We start from the raw sequence: 24,557 nt of genomic DNA on the forward strand, positions 1-24,557 counted from the left end.
TTTTTTTTTTTTTTTGCTTTGGAATGCTCCTAGCTTTTTGGAGCAAGCATTATCGCTTAAGCCTACCATATCTTAGGAATATAATGAGTCAACATGTGGTGGAATAGAATACCAAGACAAAATGATAGGAAATAAGGAATCTTCAGACATAAAAGATGGATATCTTTGATAGGAGTATGCAACAAAACATAAGATAGATTTTTCACCAAAACAAGTAAAAGCACAGGAACCAAAACAAATAAATGATTCCAATCTTCCATGCAGAGTCTCGCATATGGGTCATAACTTGTGTTGATTTGTTTTCCAGCATACTCCATCATTGTAAAGTAAGATCTGACATGAGATGATTAATTAAATGAGTTGCTTCCAAACTGAATATATAGAAGAAGCATCTGATCGAAGCTTTAGTTTAACAATTGTAACACCACAAAATTTCCATGAGCACCTTTCTTTCCACTTGTTTCTCTCCTTAAAGTGGTTGTCCAATGTTACATAAAGCTAAAAAGAGGGTGAAAAGCTTTCTCTTCCCCTAACAACTTCAAACATCAACATAGAAAACCACGAAGTGGGATAGCATCAATTAACAGGTACTTGGACAGTGAAAGTGCAGAGACCTGACAGCGATGAAGAAATAGGTACTAGCAATGGTTCTTCAGTTGGCTATCAGTTTCATCAAAATCTTAAAGAACATTGGCTGCAATTATTTAGGTTGTGGATTAAAGACAGAAATGTTTTAAATTCTCAAAAAGAATTTTGTTAAATCTGATGCTCTATCATCAACAAAAATTTATTGTTGGGGAAATCAACAAAAGTGTGATGTGGTAGTGAAGAGTATGGTAAAAAATAGTACATATTTCCCCAAAATGAAAGTGCCTCAAAGTCATTCCTAGCTGAGTCATAATTCTGTAAAAGTCAACAGTGTACAGAAGATTACACACAGTAATAGTTGTTCATTGGCATCTGGCAAGCAAGAGAATGCATGGTGATGCCTCAATATTAGAGAATAGTACATTTGGTTAAAAGAAAGTCAGAAGATTAACTGAAATAAATTTGTCAAGTTTGTCCAGCAAAAAGTCCCCATAGCATTATTTTTAGTCTTCAAGCAGATCATCAAACATCATGTTACCATAAAAAATACTATCAAATTTGCACCAATGAATTAGTTTTTTTTTTGCTATCATTTCTTCTTGACTCACAAAGATTAGAACCCATTTTACTATTGAAAGAATAAGTCGAAAAGAAACAATTAGGTGCGTTTTTAATAATGGATAGCTAGATGCACGTAATATATTTAAAATTATCAAGATATTGTGATAAAATATAGCTAGAAAACAATAACTTTACTGCAGTAAAAAAATTAAATTAAATGACATATCGCACTTTCATACAGCAAAAGCACTTCTCAACTAAACTAAAGACGGTCGGCTGATAAGATTCTACAGCATTAAAACCTAGTAAAGAATAAAATAAGCTAGCACTTCTAAAACTAGAGGATACAAAACAACATGTAGCCAGGACATCATGATATTTCAAGAATAGCAAACAAATTGTTGAAAAGGCCAAGGTTGTAATAAGGCAATACAATTAGATTGTACCTTCATGAAAACTATAAACAGGATATGAATCTAAACAGAATTATTGTCAATTAAAGCCAAGAAACCAGTAGAGGGTGTAAAACAGAAAAACAGGATGCTGCAATCTTGAAGCATCAACTGAAATGCTGTTTACAAGTGTACTAAAATTCCATCAAAGCACGGTTTCTATTGCAGAAACCCAACCAAATCCTCACTGACATTGCAAATGCTTCGATCCTAATAAAAAATACTATCCATGCATTATATTTAAGCATAAAATTCCAACAGATTTCCAATGAAAACAACTGGAATAAAGCATGAATCAGAAACCACAATGAATTAACAGAAAAGAAAGTAAAATTTGTACAGTACAAATTCGAATTTCATGAACACCCATCTAATGCTACATCAACAATCCAAATTCCCTGATCAAATAAAAATCACTCTCTGTAAATTCTACTTAGGCATGTGATTCCAATGAACCGAGAACTCAAATAAAGCATGATTCATGAAACTATGCTGAATTAATAAAAAAGATATAGTAACTTTGGAACTGCAGAAAATCCAAAAAAGTATTTAAGTGTCCTTTTTAATTTAAAACATCAAGAAGGACTTAATAAGAGCAGTGCTGGCCCAGTGCCAGTATGGAGCAGCCTAAGCCAGCAGTTAAAAGAAACCTTACATTTATTTGCTCAAAGCTGCATTTTTTGACCTTGTATCAGAATGAAACCACTCATATGCATTAAGAATGTGATATCCCTGAATCTGTTGCATATTCAGGTCAGCTAGCTAAACAAACTAAAGAACAAAACAAACTAAAAGATCCCACAAGCAAGCTGGTGTTGAAAGACAGCTATAGCTTCTAGGTTCTATCAACTACCTACCCTAGTTTAGCAACCCTACTCAAAAAAAAGCTGAAGAATTATTTGGCTTCTCTGTGCCCACCAATCAGCCACATACTACCCAGCCTAATATCATGAGTCGGATGTCCACACTTTTACTCGAAGGCCCACTGGTTCTGCTTCCGGATCTCTTCCTCTTCCTCTGGAGTGAAGTCATTCTGAATGTTGAAAGTCCTACGGATCTCCTCAACACTCTTCCCCTTGATCATATTAGCCAGTTTTTTGCATGCAAGGTCCAAGAGACCCGGGATATTGAGAAAATTGGAAGCCTGAAATCAACATAAAAAAGTTTAAGTTGTGTTGGTTTTGGTTTTTTTCCACATAGTTCAACAAACATAAGACATCACATGGATGGATGATTAGGACGAGATACAAAACAAATTTGACTATTATCTCAAGAACATTATAATTTTTGAAATCTCCACCCACAGAAGAGTAATATGTTCATTAGCAGCAGAAATGCAATTTTTGGTGTTAAAACAAATAATAATGTAGTGGCTGAAATACAATTCAGAACACAGCTCAATTCTTTTTTCAGAAAACGAGGGTCAAACTTTGCAATTTAGTTCTTATGACCATACCGTTCGAATAAAAAAGAGCAGAAATGGAGACCAACATGTGTTTATTAAATCATGTATACCTTAGACAAAATTGTATATTTAACTCGCTATATGATTATACATGGAAGATGTAAACTATAAAAAGAACACAAATTTGATGCTTTGATGAATTTTTTATGGGCATTGCTCATTTCTTTTCACCAAATAAAAAATAATAATAAAGAAGTTATAAAGAACATGATGAGACACTCAGAACCTCACTTATCAATGTACCCCTTCTTTCAGATTATATAGAGAACCTCCCACAGAAGCATGTTATAATAGATGAGAGGATATAATGTCAGATATCCAATTTCTTAATATCAACAATTTATGCCAGTTTATTCTCTGCCATTCATGGTGGGTTCTATTTAATTTTCTCTAACTTTGTAATTTTTACCAAGCATATGCGGATCAAATCACGATTTTACTCTAAATAGCTAAGACATATACAATGTAAAGTAGGGATAATCGACTCAACGATTCTTGAATTAAATTTATTTCAGATTCAAGCTCTCCGTTCCCTAAAACTGAACGCAATGATTCAGTATCCAAGCTCAAAAAATCAAGCTTCTTGAATCTCAAAGTAAAACACCGAAGGCCATCATCAAAACCCTAGAAAGAAAAGATCCCTGCAGGCCAGGGCAAGAAAAAAGGAAGGCTTGAGGATCTCACCCGAAGGAGGTCAAAGAGGACGTCCAGGTGCACATCAATATACGCAGCGTCCCAGCTCTTGATCTCCTCATCAGCATTGCCGTCGTCGCCGAGCTCGCTGGTGGCGCCGGCATGCTTCCTGCAGTATTCGATCACCTTGGCGAGGGTCCTCGTGTCGACGATCGGGAGAGGGATCCCGTCCTCCGCGCAGCCATCGTCGATGACGTTGCCGATCACCTCCGACTGCCTCGCCGTTGACTCCTCCACTTCGAACTCCTCACCGTTCCGGCTCCTTAGAACGATGTTCTTCCCTTTCTCAGCCGACGACGCCATGATCTTACTTCTCCCTCAACTCTCCTGCAGGAGAGAAGACTATGACGGCTATTTATAGGAGAGAACAATACCAACTTCGTCTCGGAATAGGAATAAGAGTGGGAATACCAACTTCGCATCGGAATAGAAAAGGTATATTTGGATACGAATAAGGATTCCCTGTTGAACCGGGCCAAACTGCCAGATCGGGGTGAATAAATTGCCAATATATCCGCTACTTATTCGTTATATTCGGTTACTGGAATAGGTAACTACGAGATCTTAGTAAATTAGGATAGATTACACAGTTCATATGCTTGAAAAGATCCACGAAAAAAAAAGGAAAAAATTAAGAAGGCGTCATGATTTTAATTTTTTGTACTTTATCCTAATTTTTTAAAAGGTAACGGATCAGTTGCACCAGGATCTCATCTTCAATAAGAAGAGACAACAGGTGACAAGAGAAGGAAAACATGATCAATGGATTTGACTTCCTCATAAATAGAGCGCAAGCGACATTGGAGCTAGCCAATTGTGAATTGATCACTATAGAAACTTTTAATCATTAACATTTTTTCGGTTTACTAATTTACTAGCCCAAAAAGGTTGCCATGCATTAAGAGTAGATTGGCGAGGACAAGCCAAGGAATTGAAGTTGTGAGGTAGTTTTGATGAGCACACAAGCTGAGCTATTGTTAATTCTAGGTGTATGCGGATCAGTGCCCCATCCTCACACATGGCGCTCAACAATCCTACTAGTAGCACCTAAAGTAACAAGGGCACAAGGGAGACCCGAGGTTAGCCTTGGAAAGTAAGTCAGCCACTCCCAATTGGTGCAAGCACTCATTGGAACATTGCAACAACAAGCTGCTGGTAGGGCTGATATGGTAAGGATTAGGGATGCAAATAGATCGGGTCGGATCGGATTTTATGTGACCTCAACCCGATCCGATTTTTTGTTCGGTTCTAATTTTAAACCTAGATCCGATCCGATTGAAGATTAGGTCGAGTCGGATCGGGTCGGATCTTAGGTGGGGATCCGATGTCACCACTTTCTTTGTGCTTTTGGAAAGAATTTGGGGCAATCTAATTTGGTCACATCATAATTTTGAGGTGCTGGGTGACCCCTGACCCGAAAGACTTGCAATTGACCTCCAGTCAGAACAGATGACCCATGACTTACTAAGTCGGTCTACAAGCCAAATTTCATATCCCACTATTTTTTATCTATATGACTGATTGGACGGAACTTGGTGTCTCCCTGCTCCCCTCTCAGGAGGACAAAAAAAATCCCAGACCTTCTTCCAAAATCCAATTCCATTGCCGAAAACTGGCACATGACCCATATTTAGTTCAGTGTTCCTTCACTTTTGTTATGTCGTTTGGGCCTTTTCTTTTAGTCCAAGCCCATGGAATCTTTTAAGTCATTTTAAGCCCAACTTTAAAGCCTGGGTGTTGTTTTTTCTGGATATAAAAACAGAAGCACGAAAATCAGAGCTCTTTGTGAGGGAAGACGGCTAGGGTTCGGGAAAAGCTTGTGTGTCCTACTCCTATGTCCATTGATACTCATTGAAGCTTGTGTTTTCAAGGGTGTAGTTTCTTCTAACAAGTTGTTTGGAAGATTTTGTGTTGGAGTTGGCTTGTTCATGCTCATGAGGTAACCCTTGTCTTTCTCCCCTTTTTGGATTGTGGTGGCTCAAGTGATATATGTTGATACTTGAGTAGAAATCACTGTAATTTGTTTATTATAGTAGAAGTTTGATCGGAGCATGACCCGTGGATGTAGGCTATATGCCGAACCATATTAAATCTTGTGTCTCTTGTGTATGCCTTCTATATGTTTAATGCTTTGCCACTTAGAATCAGTCCATACATTTTGTTTGCCTAGCATTGATATTTGTGGTGACTAGCTTCCATAGACTTTGTATTCATAAACTTACACGTAGTTGGCCATATTTGGTTGAGTTTGTGATCTCATAAAGTAAGGGAGTGTTTTCCCTACAAGTGGTATCAGAGCTAAGTTGTGTGGCTTGTGGTTGACTTGTGTGGTTTGAGATGGAAGGTTCTTCTAGTACCATGATTAAGCTTACAAACATAAATTGGTTGATTTGGAAACCAAAAATGGAAGATATTCTTTATTGTAAAGATTTGTATGAGCCCGTGGAGAGTGAAACGGCTAGGCCTAAAGACTTGGATGATAAAGCTTGGCAAAAGTTGCATAGGAAGGCTATTGGGACAATTAGGCAATGGTTGGATGATAGTGTTTTTCATCATGTGTCAAATGAAACCGATGCTCATGAGTTGTGGAAGAAGCTAGAGGCTAGATATGAGCAAAAGACCGATGGGAACAAAGCCTTTTTAATCAGAAAGCTTATGAATATGAAGTTTAAAGAGGGTTACCCCATTGCCGATCACTTGAATGAATTTCAAAGTGTTGTGAATCAATTGAGTACAATGAAAATGGTGCTTGAAGATGAGTTGCAAGCTTTGTTGCTTTTGAGTTCTTTTCCGGATAGTTGGGAGACCTTGGTGGTCACAGTTAGTAACTCTGCTTCGGGTGCTGTATTGTCAATGAATCAAGTGACTAGTAGCTTGTTCAATGAAGAAACAAGAAGAAAGTCAACGGGTACAGATAATGCACAAGCTCTTGTCATGGAGAACAGGGGTAGAAGCAAGAGTAGAGAACACAAAGCTCACGATAAATTTAAGGGAAGATCTCAGTCTAGAGGTAAGTTTGGTGAAAAAGGCAAATGTTATTATTGTGGTAAAGTGGGGCATATGAAAAGAAATTGCTATACATGAAAAGCACAACAAAAAGAAAATAATACACAAAAGAAAGAAGATGACAAGAATACAACGGCTACTTGCTCAAGTGAAGTAGTAGTTCTTTCTTATGAAGAGGATGAATGTATGCATGTTGGTGAAGAAGTTGAGTGGGTTGTTGATAATTCCTACCATTCTACTCCTTATAAGGAGTTCTTCACTTCATACAAGAAGCAGATTTTGGAAATATGAAGATGGGCAATGAGAGTTATTCGAAAATTATAGGAATTGGTGATGTTTGCATTCAAACCAATGACGGGTGTACTTTGACTTTGAAAGATGTGCGCCATGTTCCTGATTTGCGCCTTAATCTTATTTTCGTGAATATTTTGGATAGGTAAGGTTATGTGAATTGCTTTGGTGATGAAAGATGGAAGCTTACTAAAGGGTCACTTGTGGTAGCTAAAGCAAAGCATTGTTGCACTCTTTACAAGGCATATATGAAGGTGTGTAGAGATGACTTGTATGTCACCGAAGATGAGTCATCTCCAAGCTTGTGGCACAAGAGGTTGGCTCACATGAGTGAGAAGGGATTACAAATTTTAGCAAAGATGTCTGTCATTTCCTTTGCCAAAGGTAAAACTCTAAATCCTTGTGATCATTGTCTTTTTGGTAAGCAACATAGAGTTTCTTTTGCTAAATCTTCTTCAAAGAAATCTAATCCTCTTGAGTTGGTTTACTCTGATGTTTGTGGACCCATTGAGGTGGAGTCCTTGGGTGACAATAGGTATGTTGTCACATTTATTGATGATGCATCAAGAAAGGTGTGGGTGTATTTGTTGAAGACAAAAGATCAAGTGTTTCAGTTATTTCAACAGTTTCATGTCATGGTTGAAAAAGAGATAGGAAAACCATTGAAGTATCTTCGTAGTGATAACGGGAGAGAGTACATATCAAAAGAGTTTAGAAGTTACTGCTTCGGGCATGGTATTAGGCATGAAAAAATGGTTCCAGATATACCACAACATAATGAGGTGGCGGAGAGGATGAATCGCACCATTATAGAGAGAGTCAGATGCATGTTAAAGATGGCTAAGTTACCAAAGGTATTTTGGGGTGAAGCCGTTCTCACTGCTTGTTACTTAATAAATAGATCTTCCTTAGTCCCTTTGGACTTTGATATTCCAGAGAGAGTATGGAGTGGAAAGGATGTTTTCTATTCGCATTTGAAAGTATTTGGGTGCAAAGCCTTCGCACATGTACCAGGAAGCAAAGGTTGAAGCTTGATGATAAGACACTTCCTTGTATCTTTGTTGGTTATGGCAATGAAGAGTTTGGATACAGATTACAAGATCCAGTGAAGAGAAAAATTATCAGAAGTAGAGATGTGTTCTTTCATGAAGGTTAAACCTTTGAAGATGCTGAAATGGCCGAGAAATCTAAGGATATGGTAGAAGGTGCTATCGAATTTGTACCTATTCCGACACCTTTGCAGCATACTACAGATGGGGGAGAGGTACAATATGAATCTAGCAGAGATGAGGTACCAAAAACTAGTGGCAGTGATATGTCAGAAATGGGTATGGATGATGATGAGATGCTTGAGATGAGGTTAGTGAGCAGGGGAGCAGTCTACTCAACAAGAAAATGCAAAACCTGAGGTCAGAAGATCTGCTAGAGAGCATAGACCATCATCAAGGTATCCTACTTCAGAGTACATTATGTTTACTAGTGAAGGGGAGTCAGAGAGCTTTCAAGAAGCACAGTCTCATGAAGACAAAGTTAATTGGATGAGAGCTATGCAAGAAGAGATGAACTCTTTGCTGAAAAATGACACTTATCAGCTTGTGGAGCTTCCTAGAGGCAAAAAAGCATGGAAGAACAAATGGGTGTTCAAGTTGAAAAAGGATGGTAATGGAAAGCTAGTGAAACACAGAGCCCGGTTGGTTGTTAAAGGCTTTGGTCAGAAAAGAGGCATTGACTTTGATGAGATTTTTTCTCCGGTTGTGAAGATGAGTTCATCAGAGTTGCCTTGGGTTTGACAGCTAGTTTGGACCTTGAGCTAGAGCAATTAGATGTTAAAATTGCATTTCTTCATGGTGATTTGAAGGAAGAGATCTACATGGCTCAACCTGAGGGGTTTGAGGTGAAAGGTAAAGAGCACTTGGTTTGCAAGTTGAAGAAAAGTCTTTATGGGCTTAAGCAAGCACCAAGGCAGTGGTACAAGAAGTTCACTCATTCATGGTCGATCATGGGTACAAAAGAACAGATGTACATCATTGTGTTTACTTCAAGAAGTTCAATTGTGGGAACTTTATTATTCTCTTGCTCTATGTAGACGATATGCTTATCTTAGGTCAGGATGCAAAAATGATTGTGAAGTTAAAAGAAACTTTATTTAAGTCTTTTGATATGAAAGATTTAGGTGCAGCACAATAAATTTTGGGCATGCAAATTTATCGTGATAGAGAGGCAAAGAAGTTATGGTTTTCACAAGAGAAATATGTTGAACGAGTGCTTCAAAGATTCAACATGGCAAGTGCTAAGTCAGTTAGCACTCCTCTTGCTAGTCACTTTAAGTTTTCTAAATGCTCATGTCCATCTACTGAAGATGAAAGGAAATCCATGGAGGCCATTCCATATTCATCAGCTGTGGGGAGTCTTATGTATGCTATGGTGTGCACACGACCAGATATTGCCTAAGCAGTTGGTGTGGTTAGCAGGTTTCTTTCAAATCCAGGCAGAGATCATTGGAAAGGTGTGAAATGGATTTTCAGGTACTTGAGGGGTACTTCTGAGTTGTGCTTGAGGTTTGGTGGCTACGAACCAGTGTTAGAGGGTTTTACAGATTCTGATATGGCAGGAGATTTAGACCACAGGAAGTCCACTTCAGGATATCTGTTCACATTTGCTGGGGGAACTGTTTCATGGCAGTCAAAGCTTCAAAAATGTGTTGCATTGTCCACTACAGAGGCATAGTATATTGCTGCTACAGAGGCCACCAAGAAAATGCTATGGATGAAGAGATTTTTTCTTGAGCTTGGGATATCGCAAGACAAGTTTGTGGTGTTTTGTGATAGTCAGAGTGCTATGGATTTGAGTAAAAATGCTATGTATCACTCTCGTACGAAGCATATAGATGTGAGGTATCATTGGCTACATGATGTAGTAGAGAAGCAACAAGTGCGGCTTGAGAAGATACACATAGATAAGAATCCTTCTAACATGATGACCAAAGTGCTTCCTAAAGAAAAGTTTGAGCTTTGCACCAAGTTGGCGGGTTTAGGCTCCCGGTGAGGAGTCATTAGTTGGTTCTCCTCCCTCATGGGCTTGGAGGGGGAGATTGTTATGTGGTTTGGGCCTTTTCTTTTGGTCCAAGCCCATGGAACCTCTTAAGTTATTTGAAGCCCAACTTTAAAGCCTGGGTGCTGTTTTTTCTGGATATAAAAATAGAAGCACGAAAATCAGAGCTCTTTGTGAGGGAAGACGGCTAGGGTTTGGGGAGAGCTTGTGTGTCCTACTCCTATGTCCATTGATACTCATTGAAGCTTGTATTTTCAAGGGTGTAGTTTCTTCCAACAAGTTGTTTGGAAGATTTTGTGTTGGAGTTGGCTTGTTCATGTTCATGAGGTAACCCTTGTATTTCTTCTCCTTTTTGGATTGTGTTGGCTCAAGTGATATATGTTGATACTTAAGTAGAAATCACTATAATTTGTTTATTATAGTGGAAGTTTGATCGGAGCATGACCCGTGGATGTAGGCTATATACCGAACTACATTAAATCTTGTGTCTCTTGTGTATGCCTTTTATGTGTTTGATGTTTTGCTGCTTAGAATCAGTCCATACATTTTGTTTGCCTAGCATTGGTATTTGTGGTGACTAGCTTCCATAGATTTTGTATTCATAAACTTACACGTAGTTGACCATATTTGGTTGAGTTTGTGATCTCATAAAGTGAGGGAGTGTTTTTCCTACAACTTTCTCCCTTCAAAAGTTAAAAAGAAACAAAAACCAAAAAACAAAAGGAAAAAAAAAGGCCAGCTACCGAGACACAAGAGGTATCAACAGTGTAATAGATCGAGAGAGAATCCTGACGGGCCGAGGTTCCTTTGGATTCTGTGAACCAATGTTTGTTGCTATCCTTCCACACTTGAACCCTACTCCCCTTAGGGCTTTTCCTCCTCATTGGCTGGCATTTGCCATCCCTTAGAGAATAATAAGGCTATGGGAGCAAGCTAACAAGCTCCTAAGAAACCCATATCTCCTTCCTGTCTGCCTTGAAAACCCACCATAAATTCACTTAAAAACGACCAGTAGTACCACGACCCACACACACAAAAAAAAGAAGGGACTCTCTCTCTCTCTCTCTCTCTTCAGGTCCGTTCGGGTCGAGTCGGGTCCGATTCAGTAAACCCAGATTCGATCCAGAAAATGATTCGTATCCAATTTTAGAATCCGACCTAAACCCGCGGGTTCTAAAATTTGAATCGGGTCGGGTCCATTTGCAGCCTTAGTAAAAATAAAGCATTAACAATCACAACAATAGCAATTCATGGGGTAACACTTGCAGCAGTAGCAATGTGGCCTGCTATAGTCTTTTAGAGCTATAGATTAACCCAACGTCAATGTGTGCTTGGAGAACGTAGCAAAGCGGTGTGAATTTTTTCCATAGGAAATTTCCCTCATTCCATTCTTTCCGAATTTCCCTAATTAGCCTATTTACCTTATATATATTAAATATTAGTTGCATATCTTTAGCATATTTAGATTATAAAAAATATTCCATGCATAGCTTTAGCATGCTTAGAATATAATAAATACTTGATATATATATATATATATAGCTTTTACCAAATACTCATTGCATATCTTTATAAGCATATTTAACCGATATAGATGGTTGACGTGGAATCCTCCAAAGATGTATAAATATTAGTTTAGCTTAAGAGAATATATTCATCACTTCTCCACATATTATTTTCTTAAGACCGAAGATGGATCTTTCTTGTTTCATTGTCATCTCTTTGGCTACCATGGCTTGTAACATGGTTGGTGAGAGTGCAAGCGTGCCTGCACTTTATGTGTTCGGGGACTCATTGGTTGATAATGGCAATAACAATTACTGGACCACGACGGCAAAGGCAAACTTCCCCCACAATGGCGTCGATTTTCCAGGCGGGACTCCGACAGGGAGGTGGAGTAATGGCTACAATACCATAGATTTCTTGGGTATGTCTTAATTTGAATAGGACAGTGGTTTCTACGGTTTCTTGATGAAAACAAATTGCATGATTATTCTTATATTCTTTCTTACATTTTCATTCTTTAGATATTTTCAACTCTCTCCGGACTCCAACAAGTTTTCTTCATAATTGCAACCAGTAGAGATATTGTTTGCACAAATAAAGCTTCTTTTCAGCCAAAGGCTACCAATGAAAGATAGAAAAAAAATAAATATTGGCTTTTTTTGGAGCCTTTTAAATCCAACAATAAGATTTGCAATAAAAAAGAAATAAGAAATGAAGCTCCTTACAAATCATTATTTTGGTTTGTCAAAAACAACTTAGATCTATGGCCGGAGTTTTAAGGTGCAAGACTTTTTTGTGGTAAGAGAATTTTGAGCCACACCCTTATGTAGGAAAATGGAATCTTTTCTCAGGGAGATTTGCTCTATCCTGAGATTTTTATATCAAAGGAAAGCTTGGACTCAGAAGCTCTGACTTATAATCAATTAATATGGAATTTTACGTTATCCCTGTCTACCAAATGAATGGTTCAAATTCGTATTAAAACGTGTTATAGATTACATATGGCTATTTAATTCAACCGTTTTTTTTTTTTTTTTGTTAACAGCTTCGATGCTAGGATTTGATTCAGCCCCCCAGCCATATCTTTCACCGGTCAAGAATACAACGCAAGGAGCAAACTTCGCCTCCGGGGGTTCTGGAATTCTTGATACTACTGTAAGTGATGCTTTAATCAAATCTCAACGTACCACTGGACTCAGCTAATAAATTACTTTCTTGCATTATGTACTCTTCTGCTCCTCCTTAGGCTAATGTGCTTTCGTACTGCTTCAAAATTCTTCCAGGGACCAACCACCATTCCCCTCAGCACTCAGATCAACTTCTTTCAATCCGTTGCTCAAAACCTCATGCAACAAATGGGAAGTCAACAGGCCACACTTCACCTCTCAAAGTCTTTATTCCTCATCAGCCCAGGAAGCAATGACATGGTCGCATATTACATGGGCGGATCTGGCCCTCCAAGTGAAATAACAAAGCAGCTCCTCATCAACTCTCTTGTACAGGAGCTGGAGACTCACTTAAGGGTCTTTCTCTCTAGATCTCTCTCTCTCTCTCTCTCTCTCTATATATATATATATATATATATATAACAAAGCAGCTCCTCATCAACTCTCTTGTACAGAAGCTGGAGACTCACTTAAGGGTTTCTCTCTCTCTCTCTCTCTCTCTCTCTCTCTCTCTATATATATATATATATATATATATATATATAGATAGATAAATGGATAGATGGATGGATGAATGGATAGATAGATAAATAGATAAGAGTGTAATTATGACAATTATATATGTTTGATGTATGGCAGAACTTGTACCAGCTTGGAGCAAGAAAATTTTGGATGCAGGGTCTCTTTTGCATCGGATGTGTTCCATCTTCGAGAATCATAAACCCCTCAGGGGGATGTGTGGAGGACGGGAACGATTTGGCTAGACGGTTTAATGCGGCTGTCACACAACTAATGGACCGTCTCAGTTCCACTTTGGCGGGGATGAAGTACTCCCATGCAAATGTCTTCAGCATGATGTCTGCAGTGCTAGCAAATCCTAGTGCATTTGGTAAGAATATTCAGCATTTAAATCTCTACAAAACTAGCTGTAGTAGAATTATTTTGTTGGCATTTATTGGAAGTTCTCTACCTTTGATCCAATAAAGTTGAAGTGGTAACGACAATGCTAGTCATACCTGATGACTATAAACATCTTATAACTCCTAAACCAAGAACAAGAGAAACATATAGGATATTGATCAATTGTTATCATGATAACCACTTGCAGAACAAGTTTTAGATATAGATTGTAGGTTCGATAAATATTTTATCTTGACGACAGACCGCTCCAAACAAAGCAGCAAACTCATTGTTGATTGAAATATTTAATAGCTAAGAATTTTTTGAAATTTTGATCAGAACATATCAGCTGATCACATTTTAGTATTTTAGTTGATACTCTCTCTTCATTGTTCGATGGTAAAGACATCGAAAAACTCGGTAGATCAACTAGGTATAATGCTCGAAACCTAAAACATAACATATCTTAATCTCTCTTTTTGATTTTCTGGGGTGGTTTCAGGCATGAAAGAAGTCCGGAGTGCATGCTGTGGAGGTGGAATAAACAATGCGCAGCTTCCATGTACACCAACTGCTTCAATGTGCCCTGACCGTAACGAATACTTGTTCTGGGACTTTGTTCATCCCACACAGGCCACATATAATCTAGTGGCATTGCAGTCATTCAATGGCTCACAAAACTTTGCCACACCCATAAACTTGATGCAATTGGCTCAAAGTTAGCAGTTTCTGGGTGTCGAAGCCTTCAAAGAAATGGACCTTAGTTTGTTTCCTGTGGCTTGTATACCACATAATAAAACTAGGAATTCTAATGCAGAAAAAGAAAAACGTCTTGATATTCAAATCTCCTTTTGCTCATCTTACTACAAATTATTGAACAATTGTTGCTCTCCCTGTAATATCAATAGAGAAAATGGACTAGGACTTTCAAAGCTTTGCAGAATTTACCATTAACAACAAGCACTAAGGTCTAATAGAGGCTTTACAAGATCATGCCTGCTAATTGGTGGACTGGCACTCATAGTAATTGCAGATTAAGCATGCAACGGCGAACTCGTTTATTGGGAGATAGTTTATCTACATGGCCATACATCAGTAGGGAATCTTTTTCTTCTAAACAATAATTAAAGAAATTAAGTGTTTCTTGGTTAACATGATGTTAATTAACTTGGCTCAGCTAATTTACCTTATACTATTTATTGTTGGAGTTTTAACTTAAAAAAGAATTAATTTAAAAAAATAAATATACTAGCTTTATCTCTTAAATTGTAGATGTTTTAAAAATATTAAAACTTCTATCTTCTTCGGACTCTTCTTTCAGAAGAGTTAATTATGACTCTTTTGAAAAGAATATTGGTACTCTATCTCCCGAGAATATCTTCCACATGCAGAGTTCTTTTATTTTTCAACTTTTTATATTCTATATTTTTTTTACAGGTTAGTTAATTCTAGTTCTGTTTTAATGGGTAATGATGCTTCTTGCAAAGTCATTGGAATAGGAAATATCAGAATTACTGTATTTGATGGTGTGATTAGAATGTTGTGTGATGTTAGACAAATTCCAAATTTGAAAAATAATCTAATTTAATTACCAGGATGAAATTAATAGTTTTTAACAAAATTTCCAGTTTAAATTAGCTCTTTCTAGTTTCATTTTAATTTTTTACTAGTTTGTATTAATTGTTAACTATTATATTTTGGTTCTAAAAAACCTAGGTGCTTGAATCGAACTATAAACTCGACCTGTCACAATCCTACCACTCGAACCCAAACATGTTGAGTTGGGTCATGGACATACAGGATCCTGACCCACTAGATCTAAAATCCTTCTAATGAATCCAATCTAACCTAACTTAATCAATTAATAGGTCAGGTCCTGATCTAAAATCATTGTCCGAATATGAAATTGGGTGAGGTTAGGATCAATGATACCCGAGTCCGACCTGACCAAGAAGCTGGACCCCTCCAAAACATTGTGGTATCAAATTCTAGTTTAAAATCAAGTCCAAGTAGGCTGGCACAAATACGAATTTCAATCTGTAGATGGGGTCTTTTGCAAGATGATCTGCAGCCTATTAGATTGATGCAGTGCTTTTAGCTGATGAAAGATGCCTGGTCTGCTCTTGAATGTGACTTCAGAATAGATTGGTTTGCTCAAGAAACCTCTAGGGCCACTGCAGAGTGTGCTACATATTATGCTTTCCCTTTGCAGCTTTCACATTGCCATATCTTTTACAGGCTTTCAAGCAAAAGGAAAAGGATTAGTATAAATATTCTCTATCACACTCCTATATTATCTAATAGAAGGAAACAGCAAAAATGGATAGACTTCATACACATCCATCTAAAACAATTAATTCCATACACATATAAAACTAAACATAATTTCATTAAGGAAATGAAATATATTATCCCTCTTAGCAGAAATATTCTGAGTTTCTCCTTCCAAATCTCTTCATGAGGGTTCCCTTTGGGAAGAGAACCCCACCACCTTATCTATGCCTTTGACTTGATACTTGACACTAAACAACATTTCCTGCAACCAATAAATAGAATCATGGCATATCAGTTTTCATATAACTGAGTCCTTATAGTTTCCTTTTACTGAAGCACCATATCTTCTTCCATGGCCAAGTTCAGAGAGGACGAGTGTGATGGCCACTTGCTCTGCCACAGAGCAGGGCATTCTTGGGGATGGGATACTCATCCCTTATTGATTCAATTGGAGAGTATACACGCAGATAAAATTGCTGCCCGAGATACCGACGCGCCCAATACTCGCTCCTCACATTCCACATCCCCACATTGTCAAGCATAAGATATACTGCAGTCCATGACTTGGGATATACCTACAAGAACAACAATGGTGGCACCATGATTATCTCCTCTTATCATCACCTTTTCCATGTAAGCAACAACATTAGCAAGAAACAAAATGTTAACTAAATTATTAGACCTCATTCTTTTTGTTTTTTTTTTCTTTGAACTTTCTTCATAGCAAGATGCACTCAAGGGTTCAACACCTAATTGAATTCTAAGACAAATTAGATAAGTTATTTAAAAAATAAAGCACACTCAAAAATCACAAAATTACAATGGAAACATGTACTTATACATAAGTAGTAAAGCCTTATACACTCCATTTTTGCATTTTCTGTTAATTCTTTAAATTTTTCTTTACTTGTTTAGAAGTGACTAGTTTTCTAGGATTTCCCCTGAAAGAATTTGATTTTTTATAATAATCCACATCTACAAAGAACTACTAATAAAATAGTCATTGTTTAGTGTTCAATATTGCGAAAGAATTTCTATTTCATGCTGAAAACTCGTTTTGTTATGTTTGAAACTGATTTTATAAACCAATGCTTGAGTTTCTTGTGCATTAATATGTAGAGATCAATCTATAAAATTTTTGGTTTCTTCCTAGGCATTGTTATAGGTTGGTGCATCAACTTTCTAGGCTGTGCAAACATCAGAATGCTCCATAATATTGCATGAGAAAACATGGTAAGAGCTCAGTTCTTACTTGGGCAGTGCAGCGAGATACTGCGTCTCTAAGGTTGTAACCTTTTCGGCTGTCTGGCCTCCACTGCCCTCCATCCATCCTGCAAACAAAAAGAGAACCAACACCATCTCCAGTATGATAAAAGATTAGGCAGGGAGCACAAAAATCAGCTATAAATCATCAAGAAATGGCCACCATACCCCACAACCCAGAAGTTATAGCCATCAAGATGCCAGCTCTGGACAATGTCCTCACTGTTCTCGAACACAATCTCCACAAAGACTCGGTAGTTGGCAGCCATGACCGAGGTGTCGAGGTACTCCTTTCCACCTGTGGGGTGGTCGGAGATGCTTCCAAGCCGGAAGACTCCTCCAATCTTGAAGTGGTCGGCGAGCTTTAAGGGGGTGTCCGGCTCGACATAAGAGACGCTGTTAACTGCGTAACGCTGCTTGCCGTTCACCTGGGCGGCGGAGCTGGAGAGCTGGATGGTCCGGGTGACATTGATCATGCCGTAGTGGTATGAACCTTGGGGGTTTGGCCTTGGTCCGCTTGCAGTGAGGTTGGTCCTACGGTTCCAGAGATACAGCAACGAGCAAGAATGAAGATATCATGAATCAGCCTTCACTTAGTAGGGGACTCAAGAATCCACAAACTGAATCTATGTTTTAAAAAAAAAAATTGAATTCGCCAGTTCATGCTCCTCATGTTTCTAGTAGGTTTAAGATCAGATGTTAATGAAGAGAGTGCAGCAGTAGTAGGTTGATTCAAAATATAATCAAGCTACCTGGGAAAAAAAATAATTAGAATATATTTGAATGATTGAGCTAAAAATTATATAGGATTCTTGGGTATAATCAGCAAAATTATAAGATTGTAGGTTGGGCTAAACCTATATTCATAAATACCTGAAAGTACTGTATTGTATAGAGAGAAAAAAAAAACCTGCCTATAAAATTCTAGCCACTTTTAGATATATATATAAATATAGGCTTAATTCAGCCTATAAACTTATGATCTTGCTGGTTGTACTAGCTTAACCGGTGAATTATAGGATTTTTAGCCCAATCATCTAAACATACAATTAAAGTAGATCAAAAAACTCATTTTCGGCCACCGTAAGATGGGTCCAATAGGTAGAGAAGGTTAAGTGAAATAATAATGACATGATGTACCTTTTAACTTAGTTAATAACCGAGATAGGTGGCCATTTGGTCTAAAGTCATGATTTTGAGCTATAAAAAATGAAATAAAATGAACAAAAAATGAGTAAGATTGAGACAAAAGAAAAAAGTATCCACAATTTAGACTAAAATTTCAAACTGAGGCCAGTCATGACTAGGGCACATGTAGGCCTAGCACTAAACACCGAACCTCTGCCATGATAATGACCCAAATCACAACAGGTTGGGCCCAAGATTAGCATAGGCCAAGCCCATATTATTTTCAACAATTCTATATATGTATGCATGAATGTATGTGTGTAACAAAGTGATGGAAAAATAGTAATACCTAAATGAACGGGCCTGATTAAGAGACCAGTCAATCTGGGTGGTGGGCCCACCAGGAATTGGGCCAGAAACCTTCTGCCCGGAGCTACTGTAGTGAAGAACAGCAGTGGTGGTGAGGACGGTGGTGGTGAAACGGGTAGAGACGGCAATATAGTAGTCCTTCGGCGCCTGGTCGGCGGTGACGAGAACCGATAACGATTGGCCAAGATGGACGTCGATGGAGGAGTAAGTATTCTGAAGGGTGTGGGTTCCCTCCACCTCCACCAGCTTCATCGTGTGACCTTGGATTCGGATGTTTAGCGAATTTTGGAGCCCCACATTTGAGATCCGAAGCCTGTAAGTCTTGCCTGCACCAAAATTTATGTAATTCATTACAAGGTTTGTGTTAACAATGAACAATGATGATAGCCGTTATTTGAAGTGCCGACTTCTCGAATATGTGAGTAACTTGTAACAAAGGAAACGATGTTGGACAAGCTTAGCTTGCATTCCTCGCGTATTGTACTGTTTACTTTCATTTGATCTGGCTGATTGTACTCACATTAGAGTGAAATGAAATGAAATGCTGTTTTGAAGAGAAAAAAAAAAAAAGGAAACGGCATTGGAGGAAGTACCTTGATCAACTGTAAAATAAGCGCCGTTGGGGCCATGACCGTTGATGAGAATGCCGTCCGGGAAAGGGAGCTTCGTGCCACCGTCTAGCCTGGCTCTCAAAGCCTGGTCACAAGAACAAAACAGTTCTCAGATTCATATATATATATATATATAGTAATGTTTTCTTCTTTGCTGTTTTTTTTTTTGGTGGTGAAGACTTAGCTGTTCAGTATACATTTTGTATTTCCAAACAGTTAGATTTCAGTGTAAAACCAAGTTTGTTGAGACTTGGGTATCAACATTTGTAGGCAAATTTCGATAATAGAATCATTTTTTTGAGAAAAAAATGGAAAATATATTCATAACCATTATTTCAGATTTACATCAGCAAGATCGCTGAACAACTTAAGGTGTATTTGGATATTTCTATAGGATTAGGCTGAAAATTTTATAGAAATAGAATCTGTTGGTCCATCCATCTTACATTTTCTACAATCTATGAAGATCATTTTTTTTCTTGCCACAGGATTTGGCTTGGATGTTATTTGGATGAATTCTACAGAATTTTTCGTCCATTCATGTTGGAATATCAAAACAGATCCTTAGAAGAGTAGTACAGAAAATAGGAGGAAGAGGAAGGTCTCAATATATAGCGTTCATTAATAGTAATTTTCATGCAAATGTCACCCTATTGTTGGCATTGCAATCTGCATCTTTTGTTTGGAGATGTCTTGGTTGGTCCATTGAATGGGTAAGATAGTTTCATGGGATTGAATGAATGGGAGATCCTTAATTGGACCTCCATAAAAACTTTTATGCACAGCTGAATGCAGTTTTGTCATCTTATGGTGAAAATTTTGTGACATGGCACAATGGGGGGCCTCCTATCTCTGCTGCTGCTTGCTAGCTCCTGGGGAAAAGACCAAAAGTTGCCTGGTGTAAAACAATACCATGCTTCCATGTATCTTGGGCACCACTGGATCACCAATCATAGCACAACTAACAAAGCCATGACTAGGGTGGAAACTTTCATTGGATGGTCTTTGTGCCTAATTTTTTTGACCTAAACTCTTAGCTATTCCTCAATCAGATCAGATCCAGAAAAGTACCAAACAATAGATCTCAGTAGCAAACAAGGAGTCTTCAGGTGGAAGGTGATCTGAGAGGCCAAAGAAGTGGTAAGGGAATAAACATAAAATTTATTGACATTGAGAAAAAAAAAATTAAAAAATAAAGTTTTTTATGAATATTTTTCTAAAAATTCAAATTTACGTGAATACCCTCTTAAAATTTATACATAAAATACTATTTTTTGCACAGATGCCCTTAATTTAATAAAAATCATATTTATTTTAATTAAAAATAAAATAAAATTTTGAAATTACTTTTTTTTTGTCTTCTATCTCAATCGCCTTATAAATATTTCTTTCTGTACATCCACCCATTAAAAGTATTTTAGTCATTTTAACATAAAACCGTTAATTTTTTAAAAGCATTAGATGAAGTAGGTACATATGCAAAAACACAAGAATTAAAAAAAAAAGATAAAATAGCAAAATAAGTATTTTATGAAGGTATACATATAAATATCTATTTTGAAAGGGTATTTATGTAAAATTCGATATTTAGAAAGTATTAATGCAAAAAAATCTTTAAAAAAATATAATTTATATTATAACAAATTTATCAAGTAAGCTATTAGATCTAGACTCATTTGAGTAATATTTTCTAACATATATTCAGATCTCAATTCAGACATACCCAAAAGTACACCAAGGCAACCAAGGAAACAGCCAAAAGGAACATGTGAGTCCACACGTCAGGTCCGTGCACAGACGTCCATGCCGTGCCAAAAAGGTGAAAGCCTGGGTTCCAAAATTTCTCATCAACACTGTGATAAACTCGCTAAACCCAATTCGTATGGATTAAGCAATGAAGGCAGAGCAATCCCGTGACTCCTTGTCCGTTGCACCCTTGGCAGGTGCACTCCATGTGACAACAATTTTGTGCACACCCAATAGCAACCACCGTGTGTCATCCAACCATTAGCCATCATGATTCATCCTTAACGGTCGAGATCTTAACGACTCATTTGATTCGCACGAAAAAAAAAAAGTTAGAAATTTTTCTAAAATATAAAAAATAGTTTTTCTATAAAAATAAGATTCTCATATTTTATTAAAAAAAAATTATAACCTTCCCGACGGAAAATTGAGGAATTTTTTCTAAAAATATCCTCTATCTTTTAGATATAGAATAAGATCTTTTTTTTTATTTATTTAGGGCATAACAAATATTTAACATATGCTCGACCAAATATAAGCCACTTTGAAATATGTAGATACGCAGAAACTACTTTTTCAGATATCATATAGCAATGAAGAAAAATTTGGATGCGAATGCTTAGGATGTGGAATATAAAAAGGGAGGCTTACTGAGTGATTCGCCTTGTACCAATCACCGATGAGGACGGTGTAATCGCCGGCAGGCTCCGAGAATGGGACAGGAATGAGGGGCCGGCTGAGGATTCGGAATCCGCCGAAGCCCCCGGCGGCCTTGTGGAAGTAGAGGGAGGGGAAGTAGAAGTAGCTGCCAATTTGGTCCTTCACCTGCAAAATGTAGGTGAAGTTCTTACCCGGCGGAATTGGGCAGTTGGTTCCGGAGACCCCATCCTCCCATGAATTCCTCCTTTGCTGCACTCCATTCCTGTTCCAAAGATTGCACCAACTTATAATTATAATCCATTACTTCTATAATGATCTCGAAACTTGTGTGAACCACTCTTCTGCCAAAATTATATAGTTGTTTTCCACAGTAATGTTATTTCCTTTAAGTAAATATTTACTCACAGACAATCACTTCCACTCAGCATATAAAAGTATTAATTACATGGAAAACAGCAACAAAATGCTAATATTCAAACTAAACCTTTTAAGGATCTATGACTAATTATTAAATGACTAATAAACTTCAAATACTTGAAGTTTCAACTTGTGGGGACAGTTTTTTATCTGTATCAGTACTGAAACTCAATCCTTCAGTAAATGCTAAACAGTTGACTGGAGACCACTGGGTTGCTCTTTTTCTCAGCATCTAGTACAGTGGTCACTGTACTGGCTGTTAGTAAAAAGTGCAGAAAAATTTTGCTACAGATCATCACCTATGTGACTTCTTTTTGGGTCAGAAGTTTGCCTGCTAGCTTTGCCTGGCTGGATATATGGTCACCATCACCGACACTCCAATGGCACAAGTGCCGAGGGCTAATCCAGGATATTATTGATAAGGCCTTAGAAGTTAGTAAAATTCATACAAAAACTTAATAAGTACAACATAAGCGTAAAAATATAGCTTCCATGATCATCCGTAGAAGATGAGCAAGAAAGAAGAGAAAGTAGGAATTAACACTTGCCATGAGATGAGGAAGGGCTCGGTCAGGCTGTTGTGTACATTGATAATGAGATTGTCATTGGTGACCGAGTAGATATCTGGCCCCGGAAATTGCCCATTGATCAGTATCCCCTATACCAAAAACACCAAAGAAAACATCATCAAAATGCCACAAAAAATGGCCTCCTAAAAAGAAAAAAGAACACACAGAGAGAGAGAGAGAGAGTACCTGCTGCCTTACACCAAGAGGATAGATGTCTCCAAAAGTGACATTCCAAGTGAAGAACCTATATGGATTATCGGCACCAACAAAGATGGAGATTGAGAGCCAACACAAGAGAGCAAAGGTTGCAGTGTTTAAAGTCATTTTTGTGAAAAGGATGGATTGGGAGTGGAGGAAAGAGATTGGGAGGTGAAGAAAAAAATACGACAAAACCCGAACTCTCTCTCCTCTTTATCTTTTTCTTGTCCTCTCTCACCTCTCCATTGGGTATATGGTGATGATCAAAGGAGAGAGATCGGGTTGGGAGAGGAAAGAATAGAATGGGCTTGTAAGCAAAGCATTGGTGATGGATACGAATGATGAAGGATAGCTTTGCTCTTATAGAATTGCAGTGCGGTGCAGAGGGATGAAAGAGCGCGTAAAGTGAGATGGACAGCGTTACATTGAGCCCCTCTCGCTCTCTTTACCCTTCATTTCAGTGTATCTTAATGAGCTGAGGCTGGCCAAATGGAAGCCTCCTTCCAAGTTCATGAAAGTGTCCTCTAGCGAGAGCATGTTTACGTTAACTAGCTCATGGGGAGCACATGAGAATTAGATGTTTTCTGAAAGAAGCCTAAGATGATGGGCGCCTCTCAAGGCGTGAGAAGGGTGGTGCGTGGGCTCCACCATTTCCTTTCTCTCTTTTCTCTCGCCAAGAGAAGAGAGAGATAGCCAAGCGCAGGACAGCTCACTTGGACAAATCCCCCGTGATGGCGCGAACTTTGACGGGCCGCACACGGAGAAACCATGTGCAGTGAGTTGTGAGACGGGAGGAGGTGAATGAACACTGCATTGTTTTGAGACAACCAAAGTTGTCGCTTCCTTCGTTGGGCGTGAGTAATGGTAGAGATGGCAAAATAGATAAAATATTTATTTATTTATTTATTTATTTTTGGCATAAGCACCCTCCTAAATATCGAATTTTGCAATGCATGTATATCCTCGTAAAACACTTGTTTTGCCATTCTACCATTTTTTTTAATCTTTATTTTTGCATATGTATCCATGCTATTTAACGGCGATAAAAAATTAACGGTTTCAAATTAAAATGACTAAAATACTCTTAATGGATAGACATGCAAATAGATCGCGATCCCGATAGCAGAAGAAGAAGAAGACAGAAATAATAGTGTAATTTTAAAATTTTATTTTATTCTTAATTAATATAAATTTGATTTTTCTTAACACCATTGGAACAACCGTTATATTACGGGCATTTGCACAATAACAGAGTTTTACGAGGGTATACATGCAAATATCAATTTTGGAAAAGTATTTATGCAAAATCTGATATTTAGAAGGGTATCCATGCAAAAAACTCAATGAGCTCGAATCCAATTTGTTTATTAAATAAATCAAAAATCTAAGTTTAATTCTGACTATTGCTTTAGATAGGTAATTTAACTCAATCTACGATGGATTGGATTAAGTTACATGGGTCAAATGCCACTCTTAAGTAAGGATAGTGAGGAGGAGGGCAAAGATGATTGCTCTTCCATTCAGTAAAGTACATGTGCTCATTCAGGATCCAATGGCATTGGGAATGTACAAGACTTTACTGGAATTTAATAGCTTGGGACTTTCATAAGGGAACATAAATTAGATTGCATGATTGATTCTAG

The 24,557-nt window shown here is 37.7% G+C and overlaps 3 protein-coding genes across 3 annotated transcripts; 1 reads left to right on the forward strand and 2 right to left on the reverse strand.

The window, feature by feature from the left end:
- Nucleotides 1–4,162, reverse strand: LOC103708699 (SKP1-like protein 1). The gene is made up of 2 exons (XM_008793757.4): nt 3,751–4,162; nt 1–2,745 (listed from the first exon to the last, which is right to left on the reverse strand). Exons 1-2 carry the CDS (start codon nt 4,060–4,062, stop codon nt 2,572–2,574), a joined length of 486 nt encoding a protein of 161 aa, XP_008791979.1. The 5' UTR covers nt 4,063–4,162; the 3' UTR covers nt 1–2,571.
- Nucleotides 4,163–11,614: 7,452 nt separating this feature from the next.
- LOC103708732 (GDSL esterase/lipase At5g55050-like) lies at nt 11,615–14,823 on the forward strand. The gene is made up of 5 exons (XM_008793787.6): nt 11,615–12,034; nt 12,659–12,768; nt 12,897–13,136; nt 13,419–13,668; nt 14,182–14,823. Exons 1-5 carry the CDS (start codon nt 11,800–11,802, stop codon nt 14,400–14,402), a joined length of 1,056 nt encoding a protein of 351 aa, XP_008792009.1. The 5' UTR covers nt 11,615–11,799; the 3' UTR covers nt 14,403–14,823.
- A 1,226-nt stretch (nt 14,824–16,049) lies between these two features.
- Nucleotides 16,050–23,347, reverse strand: LOC103708700 (L-ascorbate oxidase homolog). The gene is made up of 8 exons (XM_039123844.3): nt 22,903–23,347; nt 22,696–22,805; nt 21,722–21,992; nt 19,307–19,409; nt 18,694–19,039; nt 17,385–17,750; nt 17,206–17,284; nt 16,050–16,528 (listed from the first exon to the last, which is right to left on the reverse strand). The coding sequence occupies exons 1-8, from the start codon at nt 23,038–23,040 to the stop codon at nt 16,316–16,318; spliced, it is 1,626 nt and encodes a 541-aa protein (XP_038979772.3). The 5' UTR covers nt 23,041–23,347; the 3' UTR covers nt 16,050–16,315.
- Nucleotides 23,348–24,557: the final 1,210 nt, after the last annotated feature.

This window comes from Phoenix dactylifera, chromosome 3, assembly GCF_051530095.1.
Source record: "Phoenix dactylifera cultivar Ajwa chromosome 3, Ajwa_hap1_PhDact_Kaust_v1.1, whole genome shotgun sequence".
Lineage (NCBI taxonomy): Eukaryota > Viridiplantae > Streptophyta > Magnoliopsida > Arecales > Arecaceae > Phoenix > Phoenix dactylifera.

What these genes read in the sequence shown, in the direction of transcription:
- LOC103708699 (XM_008793757.4), bottom strand. Translation starts at nt 4,062, where the DNA reads ATGGCGTCGTCGGCTGAGAAAGGGAAGAACATCGTTCTAAGGAGCCGG. An exon ending in TCCTCTTTGACCTCCTTCGG is followed by an intron (nt 2,746 to 3,750) that starts GTGAGATCCTCA and finishes TGTTGATTTCAG; the next exon opens with GCTTCCAATTTTCTCAATAT.
- LOC103708700 (XM_039123844.3), bottom strand. Translation starts at nt 23,040, where the DNA reads ATGACTTTAAACACTGCAACCTTTGCTCTCTTGTGTTGGCTCTCAATC. An exon ending in TTATTTTACAGTTGATCAAG is followed by an intron (nt 19,040 to 19,306) that starts GTACTTCCTCCA and finishes ATTTTGGTGCAG; the next exon opens with GCAAGACTTACAGGCTTCGG. An exon ending in TATAACTTCTGGGTTGTGGG is followed by an intron (nt 17,285 to 17,384) that starts GTATGGTGGCCA and finishes TTTTGTTTGCAG; the next exon opens with GATGGATGGAGGGCAGTGGA.
- LOC103708732 (XM_008793787.6), top strand. Translation starts at nt 11,800, where the DNA reads ATGGATCTTTCTTGTTTCATTGTCATCTCTTTGGCTACCATGGCTTGT. An exon ending in CAATACCATAGATTTCTTGG is followed by an intron (nt 12,035 to 12,658) that starts GTATGTCTTAAT and finishes TTTTGTTAACAG; the next exon opens with CTTCGATGCTAGGATTTGAT. An exon ending in AGCTGGAGACTCACTTAAGG is followed by an intron (nt 13,137 to 13,418) that starts GTCTTTCTCTCT and finishes GATGTATGGCAG; the next exon opens with AACTTGTACCAGCTTGGAGC.